The 26,249-nt window shown below is 46.4% G+C and overlaps 1 protein-coding gene across 2 annotated transcripts in view; it reads left to right on the top strand.

Moving 5' to 3' along the window:
* The window catches only part of PARVG (parvin gamma), a 282,942-nt gene that overhangs the window by 111,801 nt on the left and 144,892 nt on the right, over positions 1–26,249 (top strand). For both annotated transcript variants that reach the window (XM_085652454.1, XM_085652453.1), the window contains exon 6: positions 7,972–8,087. In XM_085652454.1, coding sequence (XP_085508580.1) covers positions 7,972–8,087 — 116 coding nt within the window. The remainder of the gene's footprint in view (positions 1–7,971; positions 8,088–26,249) is intronic.

Raw genomic sequence — 26,249 nt, 5'->3', positions numbered from 1 at the left:
ACGTCGATTAAACCAACAACAGCAATATCAACAAAATTTTCAACAAAATAAACAACAACAACAACAACAGCCTTTTTTAGATCAAGGCCAACAGAAAGCTCGTGGAAAAACAAGATACAACCAGCCGTGGGAGATGTCCACGAGGAGACAAAATTACAAAAACTAGGGACGTCATCAGTTATTAACCTCTCTAACAAAGTTCTTTCCTCGTCAGAAGTAAGTGTATTGGAAAAGGGACTCTCTTTTGTCCCTGCTAAACCTCCAGACTTTGTTAGACTCAAACTGGAATTCATTGAGTTCTGCAGAAAGATTCGTCTGATTGCATTTTTTTCAGGTAAAGAAACAATGTCGCAAGCAGAAACTACGGGTCTAAAGAGAAAATCAACCTTTTGTCCACCAGCATTTAAAATACCTAAAGAAGTGATATACTTTGAGAAAACTGTGTTGTCAGCCATTTCCTCAGAAGAAAAAAAGAATAAATTCTTTACTAAACATAACTTGTCTAAAAAAGAAAAAGATGCACTTTCTTCTCTCAGAAATGACGAGAGTATCATAGTCAAGCAAGCCGACAAAGGCGGTTCGATTGTTATTTGGGGTACCAACGAATACATAGCGGAAGCCAATAGACAGCTACTTGACATAGAATGCTATCGGAAAATACGATCAGATCCAACAACAGAATTTCAGAGAGAACTTGAAAAAACTTTACAGAATGGGTTTGAACAAGGTTTTTTGGGCAAACAAGAATTCAATTATCTAGTCAATAAACACCCAAGAATGCCACTGTTCTATGTACTTCCGAAGGTACACAAGGATGCCAAAACACCACCGGGCCGCCCCATAATATCTGGGTGTGATTCACTTTTTGAACCCATCTCCAAGTTTATTGACTTCTTCCTTAAACCTTTCACATTGACAGTACAATCTTTCTTGAGAGATACCTCTGACTTTTTGTGTAAATTACAACAACTACCATTCACCGAAGGACATGATTTACTGGTAAGCATGGATATAGTTTCACTATATACCCAAATTCCCCAAGATCAGGCTCTAGAAGTGGTGGAAATCTTTTTGGATAAAAGAGAACGTCCAACAAAAATTCCTACGGACTTCATTTTGGAATTAGCCAGAATGGCTTTGACTAAAAACTATTTCAAATTCCATGAGGACTTCTTTCTCCAAATAAAGGGAGTAGCCATGGGCTGTCCCTTTGCCCCGGAGCTGGCTATACTCTTTATGAGTGTATATGAGGACAGATACGTACACAATAACAACCCCTTCTCACATTGGATAGGGGGCTGGGTTCGTTTCATTGACGACATTTTTTTCACATGGTCTGGTACAATGGAACAATTAACAGACTTTCACGGATGGCTCAACAGTCGCACAATGGACATCAAATTCAGTATCCAGTCATCACCTACAAGACTTTCCTTCCTAGATGTGGAAGTTTATTGCTCAGATGGACAGTTGGTGACCACCCTCTTTAGAAAAGAGACTGACCGCAATAAATCCTTACATTTCACAAGCAACCATCCGCGCAGTTTGAAAGAAAATTTACCAATAGGCCAACTTCTCCGCATACGTCGAAATTGTTCATTCAAAGACGAGTACATGTACCATGCAAATTTGTTAATGGGGAGACTTGTAGACCGGGGATATCCATCCAAATTGGTCAAAAAAGCAATTAAACGCGCGTGGTGGACACCACGTGAGGAACTTCTGAGAAAGAAGGAAAAGAAAAAACTCGAGCGCACAGTATGTGTTACTACCTTTGGGGCATCATCCAACTTTCTCAAAAAGACCATCCACCAAAACTGGCATCTAATAAAGGATATCGACATACAGTTGAACGCTAAACCACTTTTTGCCTTTAAAAAAGATAAAAGTATTGCGAACCAGATCATTAGGGCAGCCGTCCCCGTCAAGAAGACCCCTACAATACGTGAATTTGTCAATTTGCCTCCCGTTACAGGACATAAGAAGTGTGGAACATGCATGTGTTGTATTTCCACAATTGAGGGGAATGTATTCCAACACGAAGGCATCTCATGGAAACACAACATCTTTACGAACTGTAAATCAAAAAACGTGATCTATGCCATCCTATGTCCATGCCCCAAATTGTACATAGGGAAAACAAATCAGGAAATCAGACAGAGAATCTCTCAACATAAATCACGAATAAAGAAAAAAATTACCACAGCACCCCTGGTTCAACATTGGATTGACGAGTCACACGGCGATCAAGACTTCAGATGGACCGTCATTTCAAAATTAGAGCATGACCAGAGGGGCGGAGATCTAGAGACCAAACTTAAGCAAAGAGAAGCAATGCTGATCCTAAAATTCAACTCGGCCACACAGGGCTTGAACGAAATGTCGGAAATTTACAATTTATGAATACAGTGTTTTCCTTTCTCCCTCCTTTTCACACCCACGGCTGCAAGAATTCATGGATATAGTAGACAGCATTTCATATTCCGCGCTAACAAACATTGGAAACTACGATACCCAGAATCCTTAGTTGCAGTCTTCAATCACTTATACAACCGGTTCAACCGGGTCAATTACAAACGCGCCTCAGTGATGGACATGGACGCGTATGGAGGAGACTCGAAAAACCAATACCGGTAAGATCTTCTTAGCGCGCAGCAGATAAGTTTCAACCCATCCGTGCAATTGGGAAGCTGCCACATTTAAAACGAGTATAGACACTGCATCGCCTTAATATATTTTGATTAATGGATGCTACCGAACGCAAAACCATCTCATCTATGGGCACACCTCTTTAAGGAATCAGTATAGTATATAGTAGACAGCATTTCATATTCCGCGCTAACAAACATTGGAAACTACGATACCCAGAATCCTTAGTTGCAGTCTTCAATCACTTATACAACCGGTTCAACCGGGTCAATTACAAACGCGCCTCACTGATGGACATGGACGCGTATGGAGGAGACTCGAAAAACCAATACCGGTAAGATCTTCTTAGCGCGCAGCAGATAAGTTTTAACCCATCTGTGCAATTGGGAAGCGGCCACATTTAAAACGAGTATAGACACTGCATCGCCTGAATATATTTTGATTAATGGATGCTACCGAACGCAAAACCATCTCATCTATGGGCACACCTCTTTAAGGAATCAGACTCGCCGCGTGCTAACAAACCTAGGAGCTCGAGTCAACCCCACTCACTAAGCCGCTCGTGCGTGTCTTTTCTTCACAAAGTAAATAAGATTTTTTTACATTTCAGAATTGTTTGAAGAAATTAACAATAAGGAACTGACCACGCGGCCACACAGCATCTCAATGTAAGTTCCTCAACGAAAGTCATTATTTTTCCTTTCCATTGGTTCACCAATATTAATTAAGCCCATTGAATTTTTAACATTTCAGCTACACGATAAAACTTTATTGGGAGATCGACCACTGAATCGTAAATACAGGTATGATCTGAGAGTGTGCTTGATTGATTGAAGTCGAGTGTTCTGAGTATGACTGACAGAATGTTTTTATTATTTTTTCTATAGATTGAATCCTCATGGTCCTGATGAGAATCCCTGCTACACAAGGGATTCGAAACGCGTCGACCCCTGTTCCCTTTATCTCCGTCTTCTTAAATAGACCAATCTTTCCAGCATTATAATTTAAAAATTAAATTATCTGATGGTCTATTATATGAAAACAAGAATAAATTAATTTTGTACTAATCACTAGAATCCGCACCTGCTCTCAAAAAACTTTATTAAATCCAGGGCGTTTTCTCTTGTCTTTGAACAGGCTATATGTGTTAATGTGCCGTCAATTTGTTCAGTCTTGATGTTTATGTCTCTAAGTGCACTCAATGTTGTCTTTTTGAATGTTTAATGTGCTCACCAAATAATTTGTAAATTGATATACATTGCATGAAAGTAGTGACATTCTTTATGTCTTTGTATATATTGTATGTTATTGTATATACCTTTCAAGTCTCTATTTTTTTGTGAACTCAAATTTTTGTTTAAAGAAAGTCCTACAAAAATTTAAAAAACTTAAAAAACTCTAGGATTAATAATCAAAATAAAAGAAATGTTTATAAGAAGCCAGACTAAAAGATTGGTCTTTATGAATTGAGGATTGTTACTCAATCAGAAGAAATTATTGAATCAAAGTGCAGTACTGGCATTTTTTTGTTGAATCTTGTATTGGCGCAGCCTTACTGCGTTGAAGCCAGAACCCTTATTGTTGTCACATATTTACTGGAAGCGGCATCTTCTCAGGGAGACATCACTTGCCAGTAGATACATTTCCAAAGGATGTACCTGTGCAGATTGTTCTAATGGAAAAATACATCAGTACATTTTACCCAATAGGATTATTCCTGGATATTTGATGTGTGGAGTCTCTATGAATCCCATAAACGTCTGAATGTACTTCCGAAGTAGGAGAAAAGGTTGGGCAGTAGATGTGCGACTTTTCCAGCATTTGTGAATCCACCATATCGCACAAAATGTAATACCCATTAGCTGTAATTTGTATATGTGAATTAATTTGCCAGTAATTTGCAGAGGAAAAAGGAAAATTGTGGTGGGGGAGGAGATGTGGCCTAACGGCTGAAGCTACCAAATTTGAAACTGGGGAACCTTCTTTGAATTAGCGCCTTGACTCATCATGCTGTGATTCTGAGAAAATCACTTAATCGCCCCATGCCTATAAACCCCAATGTGTAACATACTTTGGTTCTGTTGTAAAGAACTCTATTGTGTTTGAGCCAGGTTTGTGCTGTTTAATACGGCCAAAAATGGTAACAGGTGTGAAACTGGGAGGATCGTTTAAGGTAAAATAATTATTTTCCAGATTGTATACTGTTGCTATTACTTTAGAGTTTAACATGCCCATTGAAAAAATAGTATAGTAATGGTATACCAGTTGCTAGAACCAGAATCATAACTCCATGTTAATTTGGCGGTCTTAAATATACGCACTGCTACATAATGAGTTTGAAGCCATGAGCCAGATTACATAAACCTGTGTGGGTACAGAGCAATTGTCCAGTGATGGACGTTTGCAAAAACAAAACTTTAGTAAGTGCACTATGCAAAAGTTACATTGTTTTTTTGCAACCATTGGTGTTAAATTGTCTGTTCTGGAGCAATGATTTGTAATGTGGCCCCAGAAAAGGGAAATTGCTTTGCAGTCATGCTAATGGTCAAGGTGGCTATTTGCTTGCTTAGCTAAGCATGATCTGGCTCCCCCTAGGGCCCCATGCAGTTCTATTTGTGACATTGTAAGAGTGACTTTGACTTATCTAATAAGGGTGAACTATTATTACCTATTGAAAGGGAGGGGGGTTACATTGTAACCCCAAAGTGGCTTTCTATTGTCTGTACATGGAGTAAAGTCAGTCTAATGTCCAGGTGACCTTGGGAATTACTAAACTTCTACTCGGTCCCTAATCTTTAATCTAGAGGAGGTTGGTTTAGCCTTAATAAATAATCCTAACGGTGAGGCCCCTGGCCTGGCCCAGTCGATGTCCATCTTGATATGTTTACATTTAATATAGATCTATGACCTCCATTACTGGTGAAAGTTTTTTAACTCCATCGCTAAATTCGGACACCCTAGCGCACAGTCAGAGGCAATAATTATCCAAATTGTTTGGAAGGGAAATAGAGATGGGATGAAATACCAGCACCTGAGATCACTCTTTATCTCAGTGGTGAACATTGTTGGGCGTATTCTTTTGGCCAGATTGAAGTTCGGGTGGAACAGAAAATGCTCTGTTAGATATCAATTTGGGTTTTAAAAGATTTTGAGCACTGTCAAGCAATCTTTGAATCTCCACCTAATCAATGGTGAATATTCCATGTCCAAACAAGGTATACCACATCTGTCCTTTATGGATTTGTCCAGTGCGTTTGATTGCATGTCCCACAGCAAGCTCTGGACAATAATGTTAAGAGAAGAGATAGAGGAGCCTATGGCTATTGTCTTTTTTTGTTCCAACTTTATTGCAGTGCTTCTGCCTGAGTGAGATTTGGTCAGAACAGTGACTGTACAAATTGAGAAGGAGGGTTATAAAAGAGTGTGTTTTAGCCCTTCTATTTAACATATATCAATGGCATTGCAATATATTTTCTAGATAAAGGACAAGCCATGCTTAAAGCAGGAAACCCATTTCTCCCTATTTAGCTCTATGCAGATAGATGCAGTTTTGTGATAGATGTCTTCTCCATTACACATGGATGAGCTGAATTTACAAACAAACCTGAGCAAGAACTTTTTCAAGTCTTGCGGTTTACAGCCTACAACGCCGTGCTCTCTCCATACTGGGCATGCATATTGGGGAAAAGCAGCCATTTTCTTATCTCTGCGGACACTTGGGAACTGGGTTCATCAAAGCGCTATGGGGGCATGTAGACTGCGTGGGTCTACAAACAGTGGACAATTGCTTCTAGAAGGGAGCTCTGGCTGCGTCAAGCAGCTTCTCAGATGTTATAGCTCTCATAGATTTGGCATTTGCTATTTAACTGACTTTCTTAGGTCACAGCCACTCTTGCCGGGTTAACCGATTAGTGCTGTGGGATTGCGAATCCCTTGATTTTGCTCAGCACATCCCCTGGCTAGCCTAGCTTGTGTAGCAAACTTCTGGAATACTAGGGAAGCCAGAGGTTTTTGTAACCCTGAGACTAATAATACAGTTACTAAGCAGGAAAGGAATGCCTTTTATCGGAATACATTAACCAAGTGATCCCGGATAGAAGCGGCCAAAATTACTAATGTGAAGCCCTCTCTGCCTTTAACATCTGCCTGTGTGCAGTTGCATCTGTCAGCCGTCACAAATTCTGAACATAGGTATTTGTTGACCAGCTTCCATGTTAATAAAATACATTTTAGGGTTGCTTTTCCTAAATTGGGTAAATGGTCTAGAGCCGTTCCACCCTGTCCCTGTGAGGTCATATCAAGCCAAAGCGCGTTGCAATATGTATTACTATGTTCATTTTCTAAAGAAGCTGGAGTGAGTCGTTTGCGTCCACTGCTGTAGCAAGCTGGCTACAGAAATGGCAAACTAGGCCTGCTGTCTCTGCCGCTGCCTCAGGATGTGCATGCATGTCTTATGATGTCATTTTGAAAACAATCACTAAAGACTGCTAACTTTTAACCGAATCTTGTTGTTTACAATTTTTTTTTATTTATATTATGTTGTTTTAATGTACTGATCTCACAGCATGTTATACACACACACAAGACATGCAAAAACTGAGACAAACACATAGACACGCATGGACACGCACACACACACCAGACATGCAAAAACTGAGAAAGACACACACCCAGTTGCACACGCATAAACACACACACTGAGACAGGCATGCATGTACAGACACACACACTCATACACACACACACACACACACACACACACAGACACACACACATGCAAAAACAGACACAGATTACGCATGCACACACACTGACTGATTTCAATGTGTGTCTTCTTTTATGGTTTTGTAAACGAATAAAAATGTATTGATTGATTTATAAATTGATTGATACTAGACTGTAAATGTAACAGGGCCAGGTTACCTCGAGAAATACAAGTCTGGAGCTATAGGACACCTACAAGTGCTTATAAAAACAATTATTTTTTGGGCCCGGTTATTTAAGAATCTGAATTAATTACAAAGTATTTGATTTACAGTTCGAAATACCACTGCATGTTTTACTGTTTCTGGTTTGTGTTCATCCCCTCGCAGTTGTCCAGAGAGCATGCATTTAACTCGCATGCAATAGTATTTACACTGGAACATTACTGGCTCCAGGAATTCATTTTGCTTAAATGTCACCTTCTCCCACAGCGAGGCACGTGTCTGGATAATGCTGATATTACTCCATAGCCCCGAAGAAGGAATGTCATTAAGAAAATGTCACCTTTTATTAAATATATTTAATGCCATTTCTCCCTCTCGCTTTCTTTAAAATTAGTGATTTTGAGCAAGGACCTCTTGGCTACTTTACATCTTCTGATTGCCATAGCGAGGCACTTCCAGCCCCGCCTGCCCCTTCCTTCCAACGTCTCCGTGGAGGTGGTCATAGTTGAGGTAAGTGATTTTTTCTAAATATTTTAATTATGGAAAATCTGCGCGCTGCTGAACTTTCCCACCCAAGAGCTAATTAGAAGCAAGGCAACACCGGGAACGGACACGCGGACGGCGGTTCAGTCAAACTGCTGTTTCACTTCAGTTTGAAGGACCGCGCTGAGGTCACCTCAGAGCCGGAGGGCGGGAGGGCTGAGGGCGGCCTGGTGATGCGCAAGGAGACCGAGCACTGCTGGTCACCTCGGAGCCGGAGGGAGGGAGGGCTGAGACCTACCTGCCTGACTGGTGATGTGCGAGGAGACCGGGCACTGGAGGTCACTTCGGAGCCGGAGGGCTGAGAGCTGAGGCCTGGTGATGCGCGAGGAGACCGAGCAGCTCGCGCCCTTCCGCTCACTTACACAACACTGACAGCAAGCGTCGCCCACGTTTAAGCTACGAAGATTAACTATCAAGGCAAGAGCAGATTTTATGGCAAGGTGCACAAATGTGTTTTTGGGATTTGTAGTATACGGCTGGATACATTTTAGTGTTTAGCCTGTGATGTAATACACACTATACACCCACCCCCACAGGCGTCACCTGTCAGGTGACCCTGCTAATAAAAGGGGCTGGGCGCACGTGCCCTGGGCCAGTTTGCTGTACCACATAGCCGGTGTCTGCGTCCATCATTTCCGCACCATGTGGGCCTGAGGCCCAACACCACACTGGCGACGAGGCGGGCAGCTGACCCCACAGACCTGCTGCTCTGCGCTTCATCGCTCCCCGTGGGGGAGCAAAGGTGCCTGGCAACCGGGACTCCCAGCGCACCATTACCCGCCACCCGTGACGGAGGTGAGGATTGTGCCCCTCGCGTCACCTTGTCACCGCCTCCTAGTCCCGAGAAGACGAGCGCTGCCTGCACAAGGCCCCGTGCTAACACGACAGCCGTGATTGTGCTGCAGGAGACGAAGGAGCCGGCCAGCCTCGACAGCGTGAAGGTAGTGAAAAACCCCTGCAAGCTCCGTAGTGCCCACTGGCAGTGCTCCGCGTCTGCACTGAGCGCGAAGAGGGAAGAAACTACTCCCAGCTACCGCCCGAGTCCCAGGAGAGCACCACAACTCCACTGCAACACTCGGAATGTGCCCGCAAGCTTAGCAAGCAGCGACAAGATGACCTGCGACCTGAAGATATCCAAGCGGCAGGCCAGAGCCGAGGGCCGTTCCTGCAGACAAGCCCCCATGCTGCCTCAGCACACAACCCGCAACGTCAAGAAAGCCTGCAAACCTGTCGCGGCACAGCGCCTACCATGCCCCGCAGCCCCGCTTGCACCCACCTGCTGAACTTCCAATTTCCTGCGCGCCGGCAGCCTCTACAAATCGGGGCTCGACTGGTGCTGAATTACTGCCTGTCGTCTTGCTGGCCTACAGTGAGGGGGGGTAAACTGCCACAACCCCAGCCGAAGCACGGAACAGACCCACAAGGAGCGGCGGCTGGCCTGAACAGAACAAGAGGAAAAGAGCCGCAGCGCCACCTGCTGGTCTCACGCCACACCTCTACCCCTACACAGCGAGAAGGCTGCACGACACGGCCCCCGGTCCAGAACTAAGGGGCTTTGCCATCCCAGTCCCTCCGGCGGCAATCAGGAGCGCTGGGAGGCGCAAGGGTGAAGCGACCTGCATGACCCCCCTGACCTACACCTCGCAGAGGAGCGAGACAGTGGTAAGCGTCAGGACTTCATTTTCTTTCTGAAGTACAGTCCCCCAAAGAGCAGTCAGAAAATGCCCGCAGCTTCCAGGAACAGACTGCTGGGGCCTGGGAACTGACACACAGCGCTGCCATCAGGTGGTTATTTGTAGCACTGCACCCTCCTACAGCCGCATGAAGCAAGCCCAACATGCCAAGACACTAAGGCACGCTCAGGATCAGCAAAGACTAGGGGCCCCCAGCCCAGGTCGCCATTCTAACGAAAGAGCAGTCGCCCACACTGCAGCATCAGGTTCTCACCTCCCACGCTGCAAGGGCACCCTGCTGCTGTCACCGGGGAGCATCGCCCCTGCACCTGCCTGCACCACTCCACAGGAACACTGCGAGGCCTTGGTGAGTGCCAAGGTGAGGGAAGAGGCGTCTATGGTAATTCCACCCCAGGTAGTAAGACAGTCACTGCACAGAGCCCGGCACCAGCTCTGTAAGACAGTCACTGCACAGAGCCCAGCACCAGTTCCCTCAGCACCCAAAACCTGCATCACTCAGGGCGAGCCACCGTGACGACCACAGCGCCACGTGGTAGCTTCCCAGACGCCACGCGCTAAGAGACAGACTAACTGCCTGGCCAGAGCAACTTGCCAGCTGTACCCCGCGACCATCAACCCAAACAGCACCATAGACCGGAAGAGAAGCCCTGACACCCCACTACCCTGCCAGAAGTGGCAGCATCAGCAAAAGGAGATTGCAAAGGGATCCTAGCAGGAGGATCTGCAGCGGTGCATCCAAAGAGCGGTCCAGCACACTAACTGCCCACCGCGACCGATGGCTGCAGACCTGCGACAAGCGAAGCTGCACTGTACCCCACGGACCAGCTGTACCAGGGCACCGCACAGCGTCATGCTAACCAACTGGCAACAGCAGTCAGCAGATCCCAGAGTGCTCAACGCCACCACCAGGAAGACTGCTCACGCCCAGTAGCTGAGACAGACTGCGCCAGGCACAGCAATACGTGCCCTCAGAGAAGAATGCTCATAGAGAGGCCCTCTGCACCCTGCAAGTGAGAACAGCCAGGACACCTGTGAAGACAGCGAATTCTCCAGGTGGATGCCACACTTGAGCCCCAAGGTGGCCCCAAGCTACACCAGTGCAAACCAACATCATATAGGCAAGAACACTGCCTGCCACCTCTGCAAGGTACGGAGAGAGACTGACAAACCCCGCAAAGAGCTGCAAGAAACTCAGAGCTACACACGGATGGCCACCAACAACAAAAGTGGATAACCAGCCAGAACAGCAACGTCTCAAGGTCGCTGGCCCCGCTAATGGCTCAAGAGAAGCTTGCGCAAAGCGGGCACCACATGTGGCTGCCCTACGCCACTGCTGGAGAAGAGATCGCATCACTCGCTCCTCCTGGTACAAGGACCTATTCGTAAGCTACGCTACAGGCACACACAGCGCCAGAAGAAAGCGTCCAAACAAAGGACAAAGCATGCAAAGTCAGAGGCGCACAGAAAACCATGCCAGTGAATCCGACAGCACAGGCAGGCTCTCGGGTGATAGAGACATCTCCACTACGAAGCAAGGCTGAACGCAGCCCAGAGAACGACCACGTCTCCACTGCACCAGCAAAGCCCTCGCAGCAGGCCAAAGACAACACAGTGTCCTCCCTCACAATGCCTCAAGACGGAGTCGGCGGTGACCCAAGACAGGCAAGAGAGGAGTCGCACACCCCACGTGGCAGGCCACCACAGTTTCATGCGCTCCAACAACCAGCGACACGCAACTGGACGTCACGTCGCCCAGCAAGCAAGGAGCGCGCCGGAGCGAAGGCAGAAGCCGGCGCCACGACAGCGCAGCCTCGAGGTGCAAGCACGACACCCTCGAGCGAAGAGAAGAGTGACACCGTGAAATCCCTGAGGAGGAGATGATCCCAATGGAAGTCCCCAAGAAGCACATGCAAGTCCTACGGATAGGACTATCCTGCAATGGGCCCGCAAAAGGGAAGGAAAGACCCTCACAAGAACGATGCGACCAGTGAGATGTCCATGTGGTGCAAACATGAGACAGATGGCAGGACGCCACATCCAAGTGAAAACCTGGTTGGAAGAAGGAGAAGAGCGGGGCACGATGCCACCCCACAAAGGAAGAAAGAACAGTGGCATGACGGCACAGGGCAGACAACCACCACAGGTGCGCAAGATGGAACAGAGAGGAGCGACAGGACAAAGGACTCGCACCAGCACTGAGGAAGGTTTTCATCCACACAAGCCAGCCACCGGGGTGCAGGGACGTCACTGGAGACAGCTCTGCGGGAGGAACTACCGTAAGCCGCTGGCAAGCGTGATCTGCGTCCTGGCCCCACGCTTCGCAGTTCGATTGTCCTCTCACCTGTCACCGGCTGCTTGGTATCGATAGCACAACACCTGCCTGAAGTCAACGGAGCGGTGCCACGAATTCCATCAAGCCCTTCTCACTCCCTAAGGTCACCCCGACAGAAGATCACTGCCTGTCTGCCCACTGAAGAAAACCAACATCCTGTTACCACCTTCCAGGTGCATCATCATCAAGGAGCATCGCACCACCCGAGTGAATCCACACACGCCCCGAACAACCGGAGCGCAAGGAGGTGAATCACCCAAGAACAGTCTGTGCACCCCAGTCAACCTACAGCCTGCCGAAGTCGAGCACACCCGGCCATTGGAAGTTCCGCCCTGTTGGGAGTTCCGCAGCGACCCCTACACGCGGCCTACGCAAAGGCCCATACAGTCGACGCGGCCATGTGGCAGTCCAGGGGACAAGGGCCTCATTGGAATTCCCGCGCGAAGGGAGTCCGAGTAGGAGAGATGTGTCGGCCGCATCTCCTCGTCAGGTGCAGGAAACATGAATGTCACGGCTGAAGATTGGTCACCCACAAGATCGCCAGAGGAAGGCACGTAACCCGACTTCAGACGGCAAAGACGCCCAGACGAAGACACCACCATCGGAGGCCACATGAGCGACTTGGCTGTGAGTCCGTTGGCAGTTCCTCAGGGACGCCTTTGCGCGGCTCACGCAAAACCCCATACGGTTCACACGGTCCCATGACAGCCAGCAGAAAAGCCCTCCAAGAGGCTACAGTGGCAGAGGAGTCCAGGCGAAAGCGGCAAGTCGGACGTCGCTCAGCAGTCAGGAGTAAGGAGGGTCACCGAGCATGCCACCTCCAAAGGAAGGCCTCACTCACAGAGATCATCTCCAAATCCAGAGTGGATTGCACCACAGCTCCAGATGCACCAACACTGAAGTTTTTATACATAAACTTCAACATCGCGAGACCAGGCCGGTCTAAAGAACACCGCCAAGGCGACTGAAGGCATCCCGACTATGCGGTCTGAAGCTCCAGCGCTGCCTGGCTGACGGCCTGAATAAACTCATGTGGTGGTGTGTGTTATTTATCTGTTTTTATTACAGGTTGGACTCTCGTTTGTTTTTTATTAAAGTTTGGGAGGGATGTAGTATCCGGCTGGATACATTCTAGTTTGTAGCCTGTGATGTAATACACACAATACACCCACCCACCACAGGCGTCACCTGTCAGGTGACCCTGCTAATAAAAGGGGCCCAGGCGCACGTGCCCTGGGCCAGTTTCCATCATTTCCGCACCATGTGGGCCTGATGCCCAACACCACAGGATTGTCTGCTGAGGTACTCACTTATTTCTATTGTTTGAAGTATTTTTGTTTAATTTAGTGTTTACTTTTTGAATGGCTTTTTGTGAAATACAGCCTGCAGCATAAGCATCTGGGAAGGACCCAGTAGTAGCCACAACTTCTCACTAGGTGCAGGCTTCATTAAGGCCGCTGCATGCTTCTGTGGGGTCGAGTTGCAAAGTATTTGGTGCAGGTTCCCCTACCAATTTTGCTCAGGGGATGGGGTTGATGCAATCATTTATTTTAAATGATTATTTTAAACTTTAGCTTGTAACTTTTAAAACCACATTCCCAATGCACCCTCCATTGCTATGACCCTCTTCTGTAGTGTCCAACCTCTCATCCGCACCTGCCTCCTTCCTCGACACATTCAGCTCTCTACTGCACCACTCGCCCATGGCCTGGCACCACTCGCCCATGGCCTGGCACCACTCGCCCATGGCCTGGCACCACTCGCCCATGGCTTGGCACCACTCGCCCATGGCCTGGCACCACTCGCCCATGGCCTGGCCATCTACAAATGAATGTCTCCACCATGTCCTATCTGTAACATAACAGCAGTCAACAAAAGGTGGTGCCCCCTCCAGTTTGGGTGCAAGGGTTCTTCAGGAAAGTCCAAGGAATAATTATGACTTATCTACCAAATAGGCAAATTTTAGGCCATTTTTTGTAATCTTTTTTTGGGGGGGTGTTTTATTTACCGCAAACCTAACCCAAAGGTATCAGAGCACGTCACATGAGCACCAGTTGCGTTACAGATAGGCACATTTATTTTTGTTAGGCACAGAGAGATTAAGTGATTTGCCCAGAATCACAGGATGTTGAGCATCCCTGCAGAGGCTCATAACCTGGTTGCCCAGCTTTGAAATCCACTGCTCTAGCTGTTAGGCCACATCCTCTCCCCTCTGTCGGGCCTCTTGTTGCCTGTCGTGCCAGTACCGTATGTCAGTTGCCCACCAAGTGACATGTAGCAGCATCAGTTCGGCCCACTCTGCTTCATAGTTGGCAGTAGGGTCCACTTCCTCGACCAGCAATACTCAAAGTACGGCCAGGGGGCTGCATGCGGTCCTTCTGACCTTCAAAAGTGACCCCCTGTTCAACAGCAGCGCTGGACTGCTGTTTACTCAACTCACTATTAACATTTAAAAATGCTAAATAAAGAGGCATGCATTTATTCAAAGATCAAGCAAAGTTAAAGGTAATAACTAGGGTGTCTTGCACCACTGGAAACACCACTAGAAATACGCCAAGTTCAACCCCCTCCTGAAGAAACCCTCGGCGGACCCCACTGACCTCAGAAACTACCCATCTCCCTGCTCCTGTTCCCAGTGTAAGTCATCGAGAAAGCCATCAACAGCCAACTCGCCACATTCATCGAAGAGCACAACATCCTCGACTCCTCCCAATCCGGCTTCAGAAAAAACCACAGTACGGAAACCGCCCTCCTCGCTGCAACAGTCGACATCTGCACCCTACTGGACAAAGGAGAAACAGCAGCCCTCATCCTCCTCGACCTCTCAGCGGCGTTCGATACAGTCTCTCACCGCACCCTAATACGCAGACTCCACGACGCAGAGATCCAAGACAAGGCCCTCGACTGGATCTGCTCCTTCCTCTCTGGCAGAACGCAGCGGGTCAGACTCCCCCTTTCCTCTCCGACCCTACACCTACCGCCTGCAGAGTACCCCAGGGGTCCTCCCTCAGCCCTACACTCTTCAATGTCTACATGGTTCCTCTCGCCCCCATCGTCAGAACCTATAGACTCAACATTGTGTCATACGCAGACGACACCCAACTCATCCTCTCCCTATCCAACGAACCCAATACCGCCAGACACAATTTTCGAGAAGGCATGGAAGCCGTCTCCAAATGGAGGAAAAACAGCTGCCTACAACTAAATACCAACAAAACAGAAGTACTCATTATGGGCCCAAACCCCGACCCATGGAATGACACCTGGTGGCCCCCTGCCCTCGGAAGCCCGCCCACCCCCACGGACCACGCACGCAACCTGGGAATCATCCTGGACTCCGAGCTCAAAATGGACTGCTAGATCAACTCCGTCTCATCCTCCTGCTTCCACACCCTCCACCTCTTATGTAAGACCTTCAAATGGATCCCCCTCAAACACAGAAAGACCGTCACTCACGCCCTGGTCACCAGCAGACTCGACTGCGGCAACACACTCTATGCCGGAATAAACAAAAACCTCACCCGCAAGCTACAGAACATCCAGAACACCGCCGCAAGACTGGTCCTCAACCTGCCAAGACACTGCCACATCTCCCAGCACCTGCGCACACTCCACTGGCTCCCCATTGAAGTTAGAGTCACCTTCAAGATGCTCACCCACGTCCACAAGGCCCTCCACGACACCGGACCAGCATACCTGAACAGCCAACTCAAATTCCACGCACCCCAGAGGACCCTACGATCTGCCCAGCTCTACTACGCTGTGGTCCCCCGCACCAGAAAGACCAGATCGGGAGGCCGCTCCTTCTCCTTCCTCGCAGCCCGAGCCTGGAACGCCCTGCCGCTCTACCTCAGATAGACAACATCGCTCCCCATCTTCGCAAGAAACCTCAAAAGCCTGGCTCTTTGACAAACACCCCCTTGATGGTTGATGGACTGGAGCCTGCTATCCCCCCCCCCAGCGCCTTGAGACCCTTACGGGTGAGTAGTCGCGCTTAAAAAACGCCTGATTTATTGATTGACTTAACATTAGGAACACCTCCATTTTTAAAGACCGCTTGCAGCAAAACTGTAAAAATATGATAGTATCTTTAAAATACAAAAAGTGTATTTCATTAACATGCAGAACTGTTTCTCCTTGGTACATGAGATTATATCAGTTCATTGAGAAGTATAATTTTAAAAGAGATAGTTTTCCAACATGAATTTAGAAGTACATTCTTCCATAAAACCTGACAACAATGCCAATAATGAACTAAATGCATGCCAGTTGTTATGCGCACCCTCTGGGTGGCCTATGTTCCTGTTCTTCCTGAACAACACTTTAGTTTATTAAATCAAACTCAAGAGAATGTTTTGTACACTGCCCATCCTGAAGTCATGTATTTCTAAGTTCTCTTATATTTATAAATGAAGTAAAAGGAGGCAAAGTGAAATAAAAACATTGCCTAGCATCACACAATTTGGTAAAGTGAGAAAGCCATGATTAATCACAGGTTTTCTGGTTTCACATTGTGCAGTTCAGCAACTAGGTATATATGTTTTGGTTTCCCTATCCCCACCATACCACCACCACCACCACCTCTCCCTACGCAAACACCACCCGACACATCCCTTCCCGACCACCACCCTGCTGTCATCAATGCCGACCTCGGTCATATCTCAGACCAAATATTTTGGTGCTAGGAAAATGTTTGCGCGTACCCATGTCCTAACTTCATGCATCTTGGATCTAGCCTGCATCAGCCCTTGCCATGATCTCTTGCACCTTGTTGCAGATAGTGTGGGACATCTGGATCTGTCCGGAACAATCCAGCTGTTTTTGCACTTGGACCCAAACAGTGTCAGCGCGCCCCAATCTGCCCTTATTTACTGCATCCCTTGCTATTCTAATATTACAGCCTATTAACTGCTCAGAAAGGAGGCCTTCGTCCTGATTGGGAACATAGAAGGGCACATCCAATCAGATCATGGAAGATGACTCAGTGCAGACTAACTAGTACAAATCGGTGAGACCAATACAAAGGTGACATTTCATAATGTATAAATTACAAGATAAGCAAGGAATTATCACTGCACTTGAAATTTATCAAAAAAATCCCTTCTTTCCTACCTTTAGTGGGACACCCATGCTCTAGATTTAGCACACATCAAATAGGTTATCAGAGTCACTGAGTGGTGTCCTTTTATTGGGTCCACTGTCTTTAACTGAAACAGACTATGATAATTTGATGAATGTTGTAAATAAATATGTGCAATCTTTAGCAAAAACGTTTAATTTCATGTGTGTGCTCAATGAAAGTGAGAGGTGTCCTGTTGTGTCACATAAGCCACATTTTAAGCCCACGTTGTATCAACCATGACAAGGTAGAGGCATTTTCATTATCAGTTGCAGAATGCCATTGTCATTATGAGCTCGTGGAATATTTCAAATGAGGTTATAAATAATATGCAGATTAATCAAAGAAGTGCTGATGAGGCATTGAAAGATCACGTGCTTCCATATGGGTCAAAAATATTGATAATCTCTGACTGATTGGAAGTTTTGGAATTGCTCTTAGGTCCTGGTCAGTGACACACTTGTATTCCAGACCAGTGATCCACACGCAGGGCACCTCTGCTCTGCTCTGAAGTGCCGCATGCCATTCCATTAATAAGCCCCATGCACAGCTATGCTTCTGCAGGCAAATTCACAGCCGAAAATATTTAAATATGTAAGAATTTAAGAATGCATCAATAAACATTTACGTTGTAGATTAATAAACTACCCATTAAGCAAGCCATATTTTGACCCTTTTCAGTCTTGATGTATCATGTTTGTCCCTACACACCTCCGTTCAGGGGCCACATTACACATGGAGCTCATTCCCTTCATTGCGCCGGGCGCACCTCAGCGCAATGAAGGAAAATGTGCCGCATTATGGGAATGCGCTGCCCCCAGGGCAGGCCTGGATTCGTGCTGCCCTGGGCGCAGCGCATTCGCATGAAATACGGAGCAGCTGCTGATTCACTGTGCAGGTGGCAACCCGCCTGCACTTTTAAAGGGGAATAGCGACCCCCTTGCAGGCAGATGCAGTCTGTGACTGCACCCGCCTGCAAGGGGATGTCAGCTGCGTCCTTTACCCCCTGCAGAGGACTGCTCTCAGGACGCGCACTGACAGTGTGCCAACTTTTAGGTCACACACTGTCAGTGCGCCTCCTGAGGGCCTCTTTGCCTCTGCGTCCACGTCGGTAAAACAGCAAGGGCGCAGAGGCAGAGGGATTCCCTCATTTGCATGAGGCACGCCCACATGCAAATGAGGGAACGCACCCTTCAAGATAGCGCTGACACTTTATGTGTGCCAGTTCTTTTGGTATTGCAGAAGAGGCCACACAAGCGTCTGCGCCCCCTTCTGTAATACCAAAGTGCCCCGGGGGTGCTCAAAGCAGGCACAAATGCCCGTTGTGCCCCCGGGGCACGTTATGGATTACTCCCCAAGTGTTCTCTGATCAGATCCCTTGCACGTATTCCCTCCACCTTACACCTTATGGGAGTTGTAGTTACTCAGACAAAGGTAATACAGCCTCAGTGAACAAAATGTGCAGCACAGCAAAGGGATACTACTTTTTATTTTCAAAAAAGGGAAGGGTCAGTAATTCATTAGAGTTCAAATCGCAAAGTATGCTCTTTCAGCAGTGATGAGTTCGGCAGAAAAGTGGCTGCAAAACTATTTTGCTGACGTCAGCAAAATACCTCCTTCTTATGGCTGAAATCGCAAGGGACCTTTCAATCCATTAGACTACTGCTCATCTCAACCTTGGGCCCTGTTTCAAGTGGGAGCCAGTTCAGTTTGACTAGACTTCACTCCCTTAGTGACCGTCCTGGCTCACACAGTCACAGTTGAACAAAACTCTTCAAGATGGAATGCAACATTGTGAACATAGAAAATAGCACAAGGAGTGAATCATTCCAAAATCATGTCACACTTTTTAACCACCCTGTGCAGGTGCAGAAACAGCCTCACAATGTGATTGGTTTGATTTTAGGCGTTCTCTACTAACCAGGACACAAGACACTGTATCTATGATGGAAAGCTCGAATCTCAAGCCTTCTTGACTCTCTGTGGTAGCTTTCTCAAACAAACAAAGATGAAAGTGCTTCGCAACACATGTGGCAGGGTGCAAAATCATGAGAAGTATACAGGCACTAGGTTGTAATCCTCACGTAACTGGCAGACATGCTATTTCTAATATACCATCAATATCTACTTGTAATACATGGGATTCTGTCATCTCTGTATACATAGCAGTCTCTATTTTCTTTATAATCAGTGACTTGTGACTAGTGCTTTAAATAGGAAAAGATAAGTGCAGGTACTCACAAAATCAAGCTAGGGGAGTGGCTAGTGGGTAGGGATAAGGGTGGGGCTATGGGTGGGGCTAAGATTGGGCCTATGGGTGGGGCTTAGGCTGGTGCTATGGGCGGGGGCTAAGGGCAGGGGCAATGGGTGGGGCTTAGGGTGGGGACAAAGGGCAGGCCTAAGGGCGAAGTAAGACTCAAAGATATTTCTATCATCTTTCAGGCATCCATTTTGCACTTGCATTGCCCTTGGTAGTCTCAAATTTACTATATGTGTAGAAAACTGTCGCATGATCAATAGCATTCTGGAAAGCACATGCCCCATGCAGCGTGAGTGATGATGGGGTGGTCCATGGTATATGGCCTTCATTCAGAAACTTGATGTTCCTGCTGAAAGGACACATTGTGTTATCTTGGAGAGGAAAGGTTGACTGCTTTCTTCAGTTTGTCATTGTTTCTTTTCTTTCAAAACTCTGAACATTTGGCTGTAAATATTAAATATTGCATAAAGGAGGAATGATGGCCCCTTTGCATTCCTTGTACGGTGACTACCTCGCATGGAGGCAAATTCAGGATGGGACTATAAAAATTTCAGGACAAAGGGTCAAAATTCAAGGCAAATGTTCAGGACACAAGGAGAAGCCGCCACAACCCACTGGTTTATCAAAGCATTTATTTATTATTTTTTATATTGCACAACTTATTCACTGTGCTGTGTATGAGATTGCCTCTAGATATGCTACATTCAGATGGCGTATTACGTGCTTATTCAATAGTAAATTGATACCCTCGAGCACGGTGTCATGGGCATTCCTCCTACCCAAATATACACAATCTTTCTTGGAGAGAAAGCAAACGCAACATTTTGATTATGTTTCTAAACATTTCAATAAACACAGCAAACAGTTTGGGAAACATTAAGGTATGTGACTTTTTTACCTTCTGCTAGTTTAGGCAAGTTGAACAAACACATCTGGCTCACCTGACCCTCCACTAGACGTCAAACCTAAACAAGCATTGGCATAGCCAATAGGTCTCGCCTTTGGGACCTTATAAGTATTTTAATATGCAGCACAATATCCTTAGTGCAACATCAACTGTTGAAAGCTAAACACTTATAAGGTCCCAAAGGCGAGACCTTTTGGCTATGCCAATGCTTGTTCTGATGTTGGATGCACTGGGCATAAAGCCTGTCATCCGCACATGCCTTTGCGACATAAAGAAGGTAAATAAAGCAATGTGACTGACGCTCTTTATTTCTGTCAGCCTACTTTGTTGTGCCACTGTGCAGATTCCGTGATCACAAATCCAGCCCGTGCCTGTCAGCGGGTGGCTGGGACATATGGAGTGCACGTAATGCCTTAATGCAATATTTCCCAAACCTACCTTCAGGTCGTGTTTGCGCTATATAAAATTAGTAAGAGCAATTTCCATGTGCATTAAGTTGGTGTAACAGGTAATTTCCTGCCAAAACATTTATTTGTGGTATTCATTCAAAAAATGTAGTCTGCATTTGTTGGGAACATTATGAAACCGGTACAAACAAAGCCCCGGAATATTTGTGTGATCGCTGGCAGTTGCGCTAAGTTAGGCCACACACATAGGGAAGGAAAACAAATGATCACAAATCATGCCCATGCCAGTCAGCGGGAGGCTGGGACACGTGGCTGCAGGCGAGGGAAAGCCACCGACAGTTGATCCTGTGAATTGTTTCGGTCTTTCATCCACTTAAATATGTAAATGTAGGTGGCGCCAGTTTTTATTAAAGGAATGGCTCTGCAGGATATCGCGACCTGTGTTTAAGATAAGGTGTGCTGTTTGAGGGGTTGGAGGGTGGTGTTAGCAGTAAGAGTAATGCAAAATCGCTAAAGGAAGAGGCAGCTGAACATTTTTGTTTTATTTCACCGCCATTAAAGTTAACCAAGCGCGCACGCAAAGAACTGTGAAAGATGAAGACAATTTGGGTGTCATTAAAGAAAACAAACACGCGCGCAATTATTTTTTAAAGCAGTTCGAGTTTGTTTCACCACCATCTAAAGAGCATTGTTCTTGTAAAGTGCTTTGTGAACGTTGTTGTCTGCCTACAAGTAATAAGCAAAGAACTGTGAAAGCTGAACACAGTTCTGGTATATTTCACCGGCATTAAATAAAACCAAGTGCGCACGCAAACAACTGTGAAAGATGAATATAATTCGGGCGCCATTAAAAAAAAAAAACATGCGCATAAAAATATGTTAAAGCAGTAAGCAGTTCGGGTTTATTTCACCACCGCGCAAAAAAATGTTAAAGCAGTAAGCAATTCGGGTTTGTTTCACCGCCACGCAAAAAAATGTTAAAGCAGTCGGGACGCAAAAAAAATGTTAAAGCAGTAAGCAGTTCGGGTTTGTTTCACCGCCATGCAAAACAAGCATTCAAAACGAAAGTAATAGCGATCGCGATCAAAGCGAAAGTGATCGCGATCGCTTGGACAGGAGCGCTGTTTGGCAAGCACGCGAGTGGTGTGCGCGCAGCAGTGATTGGCGGCTGCGCGCGTGCACGCTCACGTGCACTCAAGCTTTAGGCCACAGGCAGCACTTTAAAAATCCCAACTAGAAAATGTCTCTCCGAGCCAGCGCATGCGCTGACCTCAGCGAGACCTAAAAATATTATTAATCACATAGACGAAAACTAATGCATTTACCAATGCTTGTTTTTAAACTTGCTGTTATGGACCACACGTATATTCATTCATGCACGATGAAGTCTGTTCACTCAAATTATGCTTTTCTGTTTTTTTCATGCAAACTTCATTGAGTGAAATTAGATGACAGGTAAATGAGCTGGTCTCCAGTCTGAAAAAATGTCTGCAAATGTAATAATGCCTTTCCCTAACCATGACCTGTAGCTGTACCCAGAGAGGTGAGGTCACGGCCACACGGTTGCAGGCACAGTACATGTAATTATGAACAAGCACTGGCAAATCCATTGGCTTTCACCTTTCAAGTATACGAACTGACTTTTTGACTTTACCAGTGCTTGTTACCATTGCTGTTCAGAATTGAGAAGAAAATGTTTGTTGTAGGGGTGGGTGAAACCTGCGGAGTTCACTCCCTGCAATTCCGCGGAGCTACATAAAAATTCCTCTGAGTTCCTCCAACGAGGAGAAATATGCATGTTACGCTGCTTGCACTGCAATTTAGCGCTAGTAGCGCGAGCAGCAATGAAAAACCAGCGTGTACGGCACCATGCGGTACACAAGAGTGCACGGTCGCTCGAGTCAATTATACAGCCACGCGAGTAGAATTTGTAAGGGAATTTATAAAGCGCTGGAGTCACCCCTGAAGGGGTATCTCTGCGCTGCAGAGAAGACAAAGTACAGGTTCCGCCCAAATCAGTCCCGGAATAATTCAGTCTTCAGGAGTTTCCTGAATCAGAGAAGACTGGGTCATTTGTGCAGGTCAGAGTGTTCCAATATTTTGGAGCAAGGTGAGCGAAACTTCTGCGAATATCGGCCGCAAATCTACTTGCGAAGCAGCTTTCTCCATGCGACTGCCTGCGTTACAAAATGGTGCTAGGGGGCACCAGAGCGCGCTTGTACTCTCCTTTATGGAGCTTCGCAGGAATAAATTCCGCCACGTGGCGATTGGCAGGATATGGCCGGAACTCGTGTTACAAGAGAAACGTTAAGTCTCCAAATTCACCGATTCCGCATAGGGAATGAGACCTTCTGTGCGCCCCTAGTTTGTTGCCAATACTGAACAACAGCGGACAAACCTTGGCAAAGCCAATGGGGTCAGGATGTATTAGAGAGCACTTGTGCTTGCTTGTGATACGCTTGTGAAAGTAGTGATTAAGTGCACAAGGAAGCATTATTTAAAGAAACAGATGTTTCTCTGTGAGCAGAAAGCTGGTGCGTGTGTTTGGGGGGAGAGCAGTGGGTTTTGTGAGGGCTGCTGACTCCTCTTTGCAGCGCCATTTTCCTAATGACTTTCTATATTTGATGTGTCAAAAGGGTTATTTTATTTAAAGAGTTTTTTTTGCCTTAGAAGCGGCGTGAAGTAATGTGAATGCTCTCCTGCTTCGTGGCACTTGAGGGGTACTGTGAAAGGAAACCGGTTTGTCACACGAGCTTGGAGTATTTTACGATGTATACTGGTTTTATAAAGGTACCCTTAGTTGGAGAAGGCTATCGCGTCACGAAGTTACCTCTTGCTTCCCAAGAGTTGAAAAGGGCAGCAGACATGCTACCCTTATTTTTTTCTTTCACTAAAATTGACATTTTGAGAACAAATTAATTTAGTTAAACCCCTTTCACTCATTAGAACACTCTAATGTGCACACGCAAAGGTCTTGTAAAAAAGAAGAAAAAAAGTAATTAGCTGGACGGATTAGCAAAATATAATCTGTTGGGAGGCCAGATAAGCATGCTGAACACTGTCAGCAGCCTGAGAGGAGGGTTAGAGAAGCATTCCTATAGGAGACAGGCTCATGCGCCGGTCACCAAGATCACACTGAGCCCTCATTTAAGGAAAGGCGCCAAGATCCTAACCGTGCAAGAGCAGGCTGCCAGTATTCCAAAACTAGCATTGCATAGCCAATAGGTCTCGCCTTTGCGACCTTATAAGTGTTTGGCCATGCAACAGTTGCATAACTAAATACTTATAAGGTCCCAAAAGCGAGACCTATTGGCTATGCCAAGCGGCCGTGCGGCCGCGAAAGTGAAAGTAATTGCGGTCAAGCGCGGCGCGAGCGCCCGCGCACATGCACTGTAGCTCTAGACTGGCCTGGTAGACCAGAGCATGCGCTGGGTCAGGCGAGACCTAAAAAACTCATGAGGCACAGCAGATGGTGTGGGTGACATTCTGACGCCAAATGTAAGGATGAGAGGTATCCACAACTTGTCCGTAGTCTCACAGTAACAAGAAAGCCCGACTGCTGCATTAGACTGCACGTCAGGGACTCTATATTTTTTTCAACACTGGGAACCTGACCACTAAAGAGAGAACTGAAGAGCAGGATGAAGTCAAGTTCAGATGGGAGATCTGCTGCAACTGATTCAAAGGGTCATTGCTAAAAAACAGATAAATAACAAAGAGAAGAACAAGGCGGGACAATTCCTAAAATCAGATAGGCCCTCCTTGAGTACTGGAAAGTATTGCAGTCCTGGAGAGTAGTCTCAGCAGAGAGGCCAGAAAAAGAAGAGGCTGAATAAAAAGCACCCTTCCACCCTAGCAAACTCTGCTAGTGCGATGGTCCATTGCTAGTGCTTGTAGAGGGTGGGAAGGGCGGCTGTCCCCTTGGAAGGTTGGGCCCCTGGCAATTGCCCACTCTGTCCATCTCTTAAGATGCCTGTGCAGTCGAGCCATGCCTGAACCAGGAGACTGGCTCATCCGTACGTGCCAAAGAGCATGCAGACCCTTCAAAATATGTGCGATACCAGATCTCTGCTAGAAGAGTGAACAATACTATATGTCGGATTATAGGTGGTGTAGTACACACAAAGTCTCAATCGATTATTGAACAGTTTGCTATGTTTTATCAAAAGTTATATCATAGTTACAATCATCAGATTGCAGGCAAGTACCTGCAGGAGAGTGGTATGTCCCGACTTGATCCCCAACAGCAACTGGCCCTGGAGGGGAAATTTAGCCTCAGGGCGATTGATGTAGCTATAAGCTCTTCCCCTCAGGGAAAGCAGCTGGGAACGATTTAATGCAGTTGGAATTCTATAACGTCTTTATAGATATTCTTGCACCAGAGTTCTTTGATTTGTTAACTGCTATTAGTAATGGAGAGGCTGCTCCACTATCATGGGGACAGATTAACATTTTGGTCTTTCTCAAAGAAGATAAACCTCCTGAGGAACAGAGCTGTTATCGCCCTATTTCCTTGATAAACACGGACGCGAAGGGCTTCTCTAAAATCTTAGCTTTGCATCTCGCTCCAGTAGAGATACTATGGCACATATTAATACTGCGATTGCGGCATTTGATGCAGCTGGTAAAACTATGGAGAACATAGGTATGATCATGCTGGATGCAGAGAAGGCCTTCGATCAGGTTACTTGGGAAGCGCTCTGGCAGATCATGGATGTTTATGGGTTAGGCAATCATTTTATAACACTGGCATAGAAGCTCTATTAGCACCTGGTGGCTAAGGTCCTGATTGGTGGCCATTCTTCTCTTTCTTTTCCAAGAGGGCGGAGCACACGTCAGGGGGGCCCACTTTCTCCTTTGGTGTTTGCTCTTTATATCGAACATTATTTAAGACACCTTAACTTGAACAAGGACACACAACCTGTCCGGTTAAATGGTATAGATCTTAAAATAATCGCCTACGCTGTTGCAGTCTTTGCCATAAATCCAAACAATGCTGTCAGTATAATATCTAAGGAGGCTGAACGATTTGGTTCCTTCTCTGGATATAAGTTGAATTTCTCAAAGACGCAGGTTATTTTAAACGTTAACTCATCTACCTTTGAGATAGATGTGGCCCAAACTGCTACGTATCTCGGTAAACGCATGGAGAACGACTTATTATACCTAATTTTGAACCCCTTTTAAAAATAGTCATAGCAAAACTGCGACAATGGCATAAGCTTCCTTTGAGTAACTTAGGTAGATGTAATACTGTCAAAATTAACATATTGCCATAGTTCCTATATCTGTTTCGTGCAATACCACTGCGAGTTCCTGATTCCTTTTCCAAACGTTTGGACGGGGCAGTTAGTTGTTTTAAATGGGGCTATAGGAGGCCTAGCCATGCTATTCACTTCTTGAAGCTACC

Source organism: Triturus cristatus, chromosome 4_1 (genome assembly GCF_964204655.1).
Source record: "Triturus cristatus chromosome 4_1, aTriCri1.1, whole genome shotgun sequence".
NCBI classification, from domain to species: Eukaryota; Metazoa; Chordata; class Amphibia; order Caudata; family Salamandridae; genus Triturus; species Triturus cristatus.
This window is presented reverse-complemented; position numbering and strand designations above follow the sequence as displayed.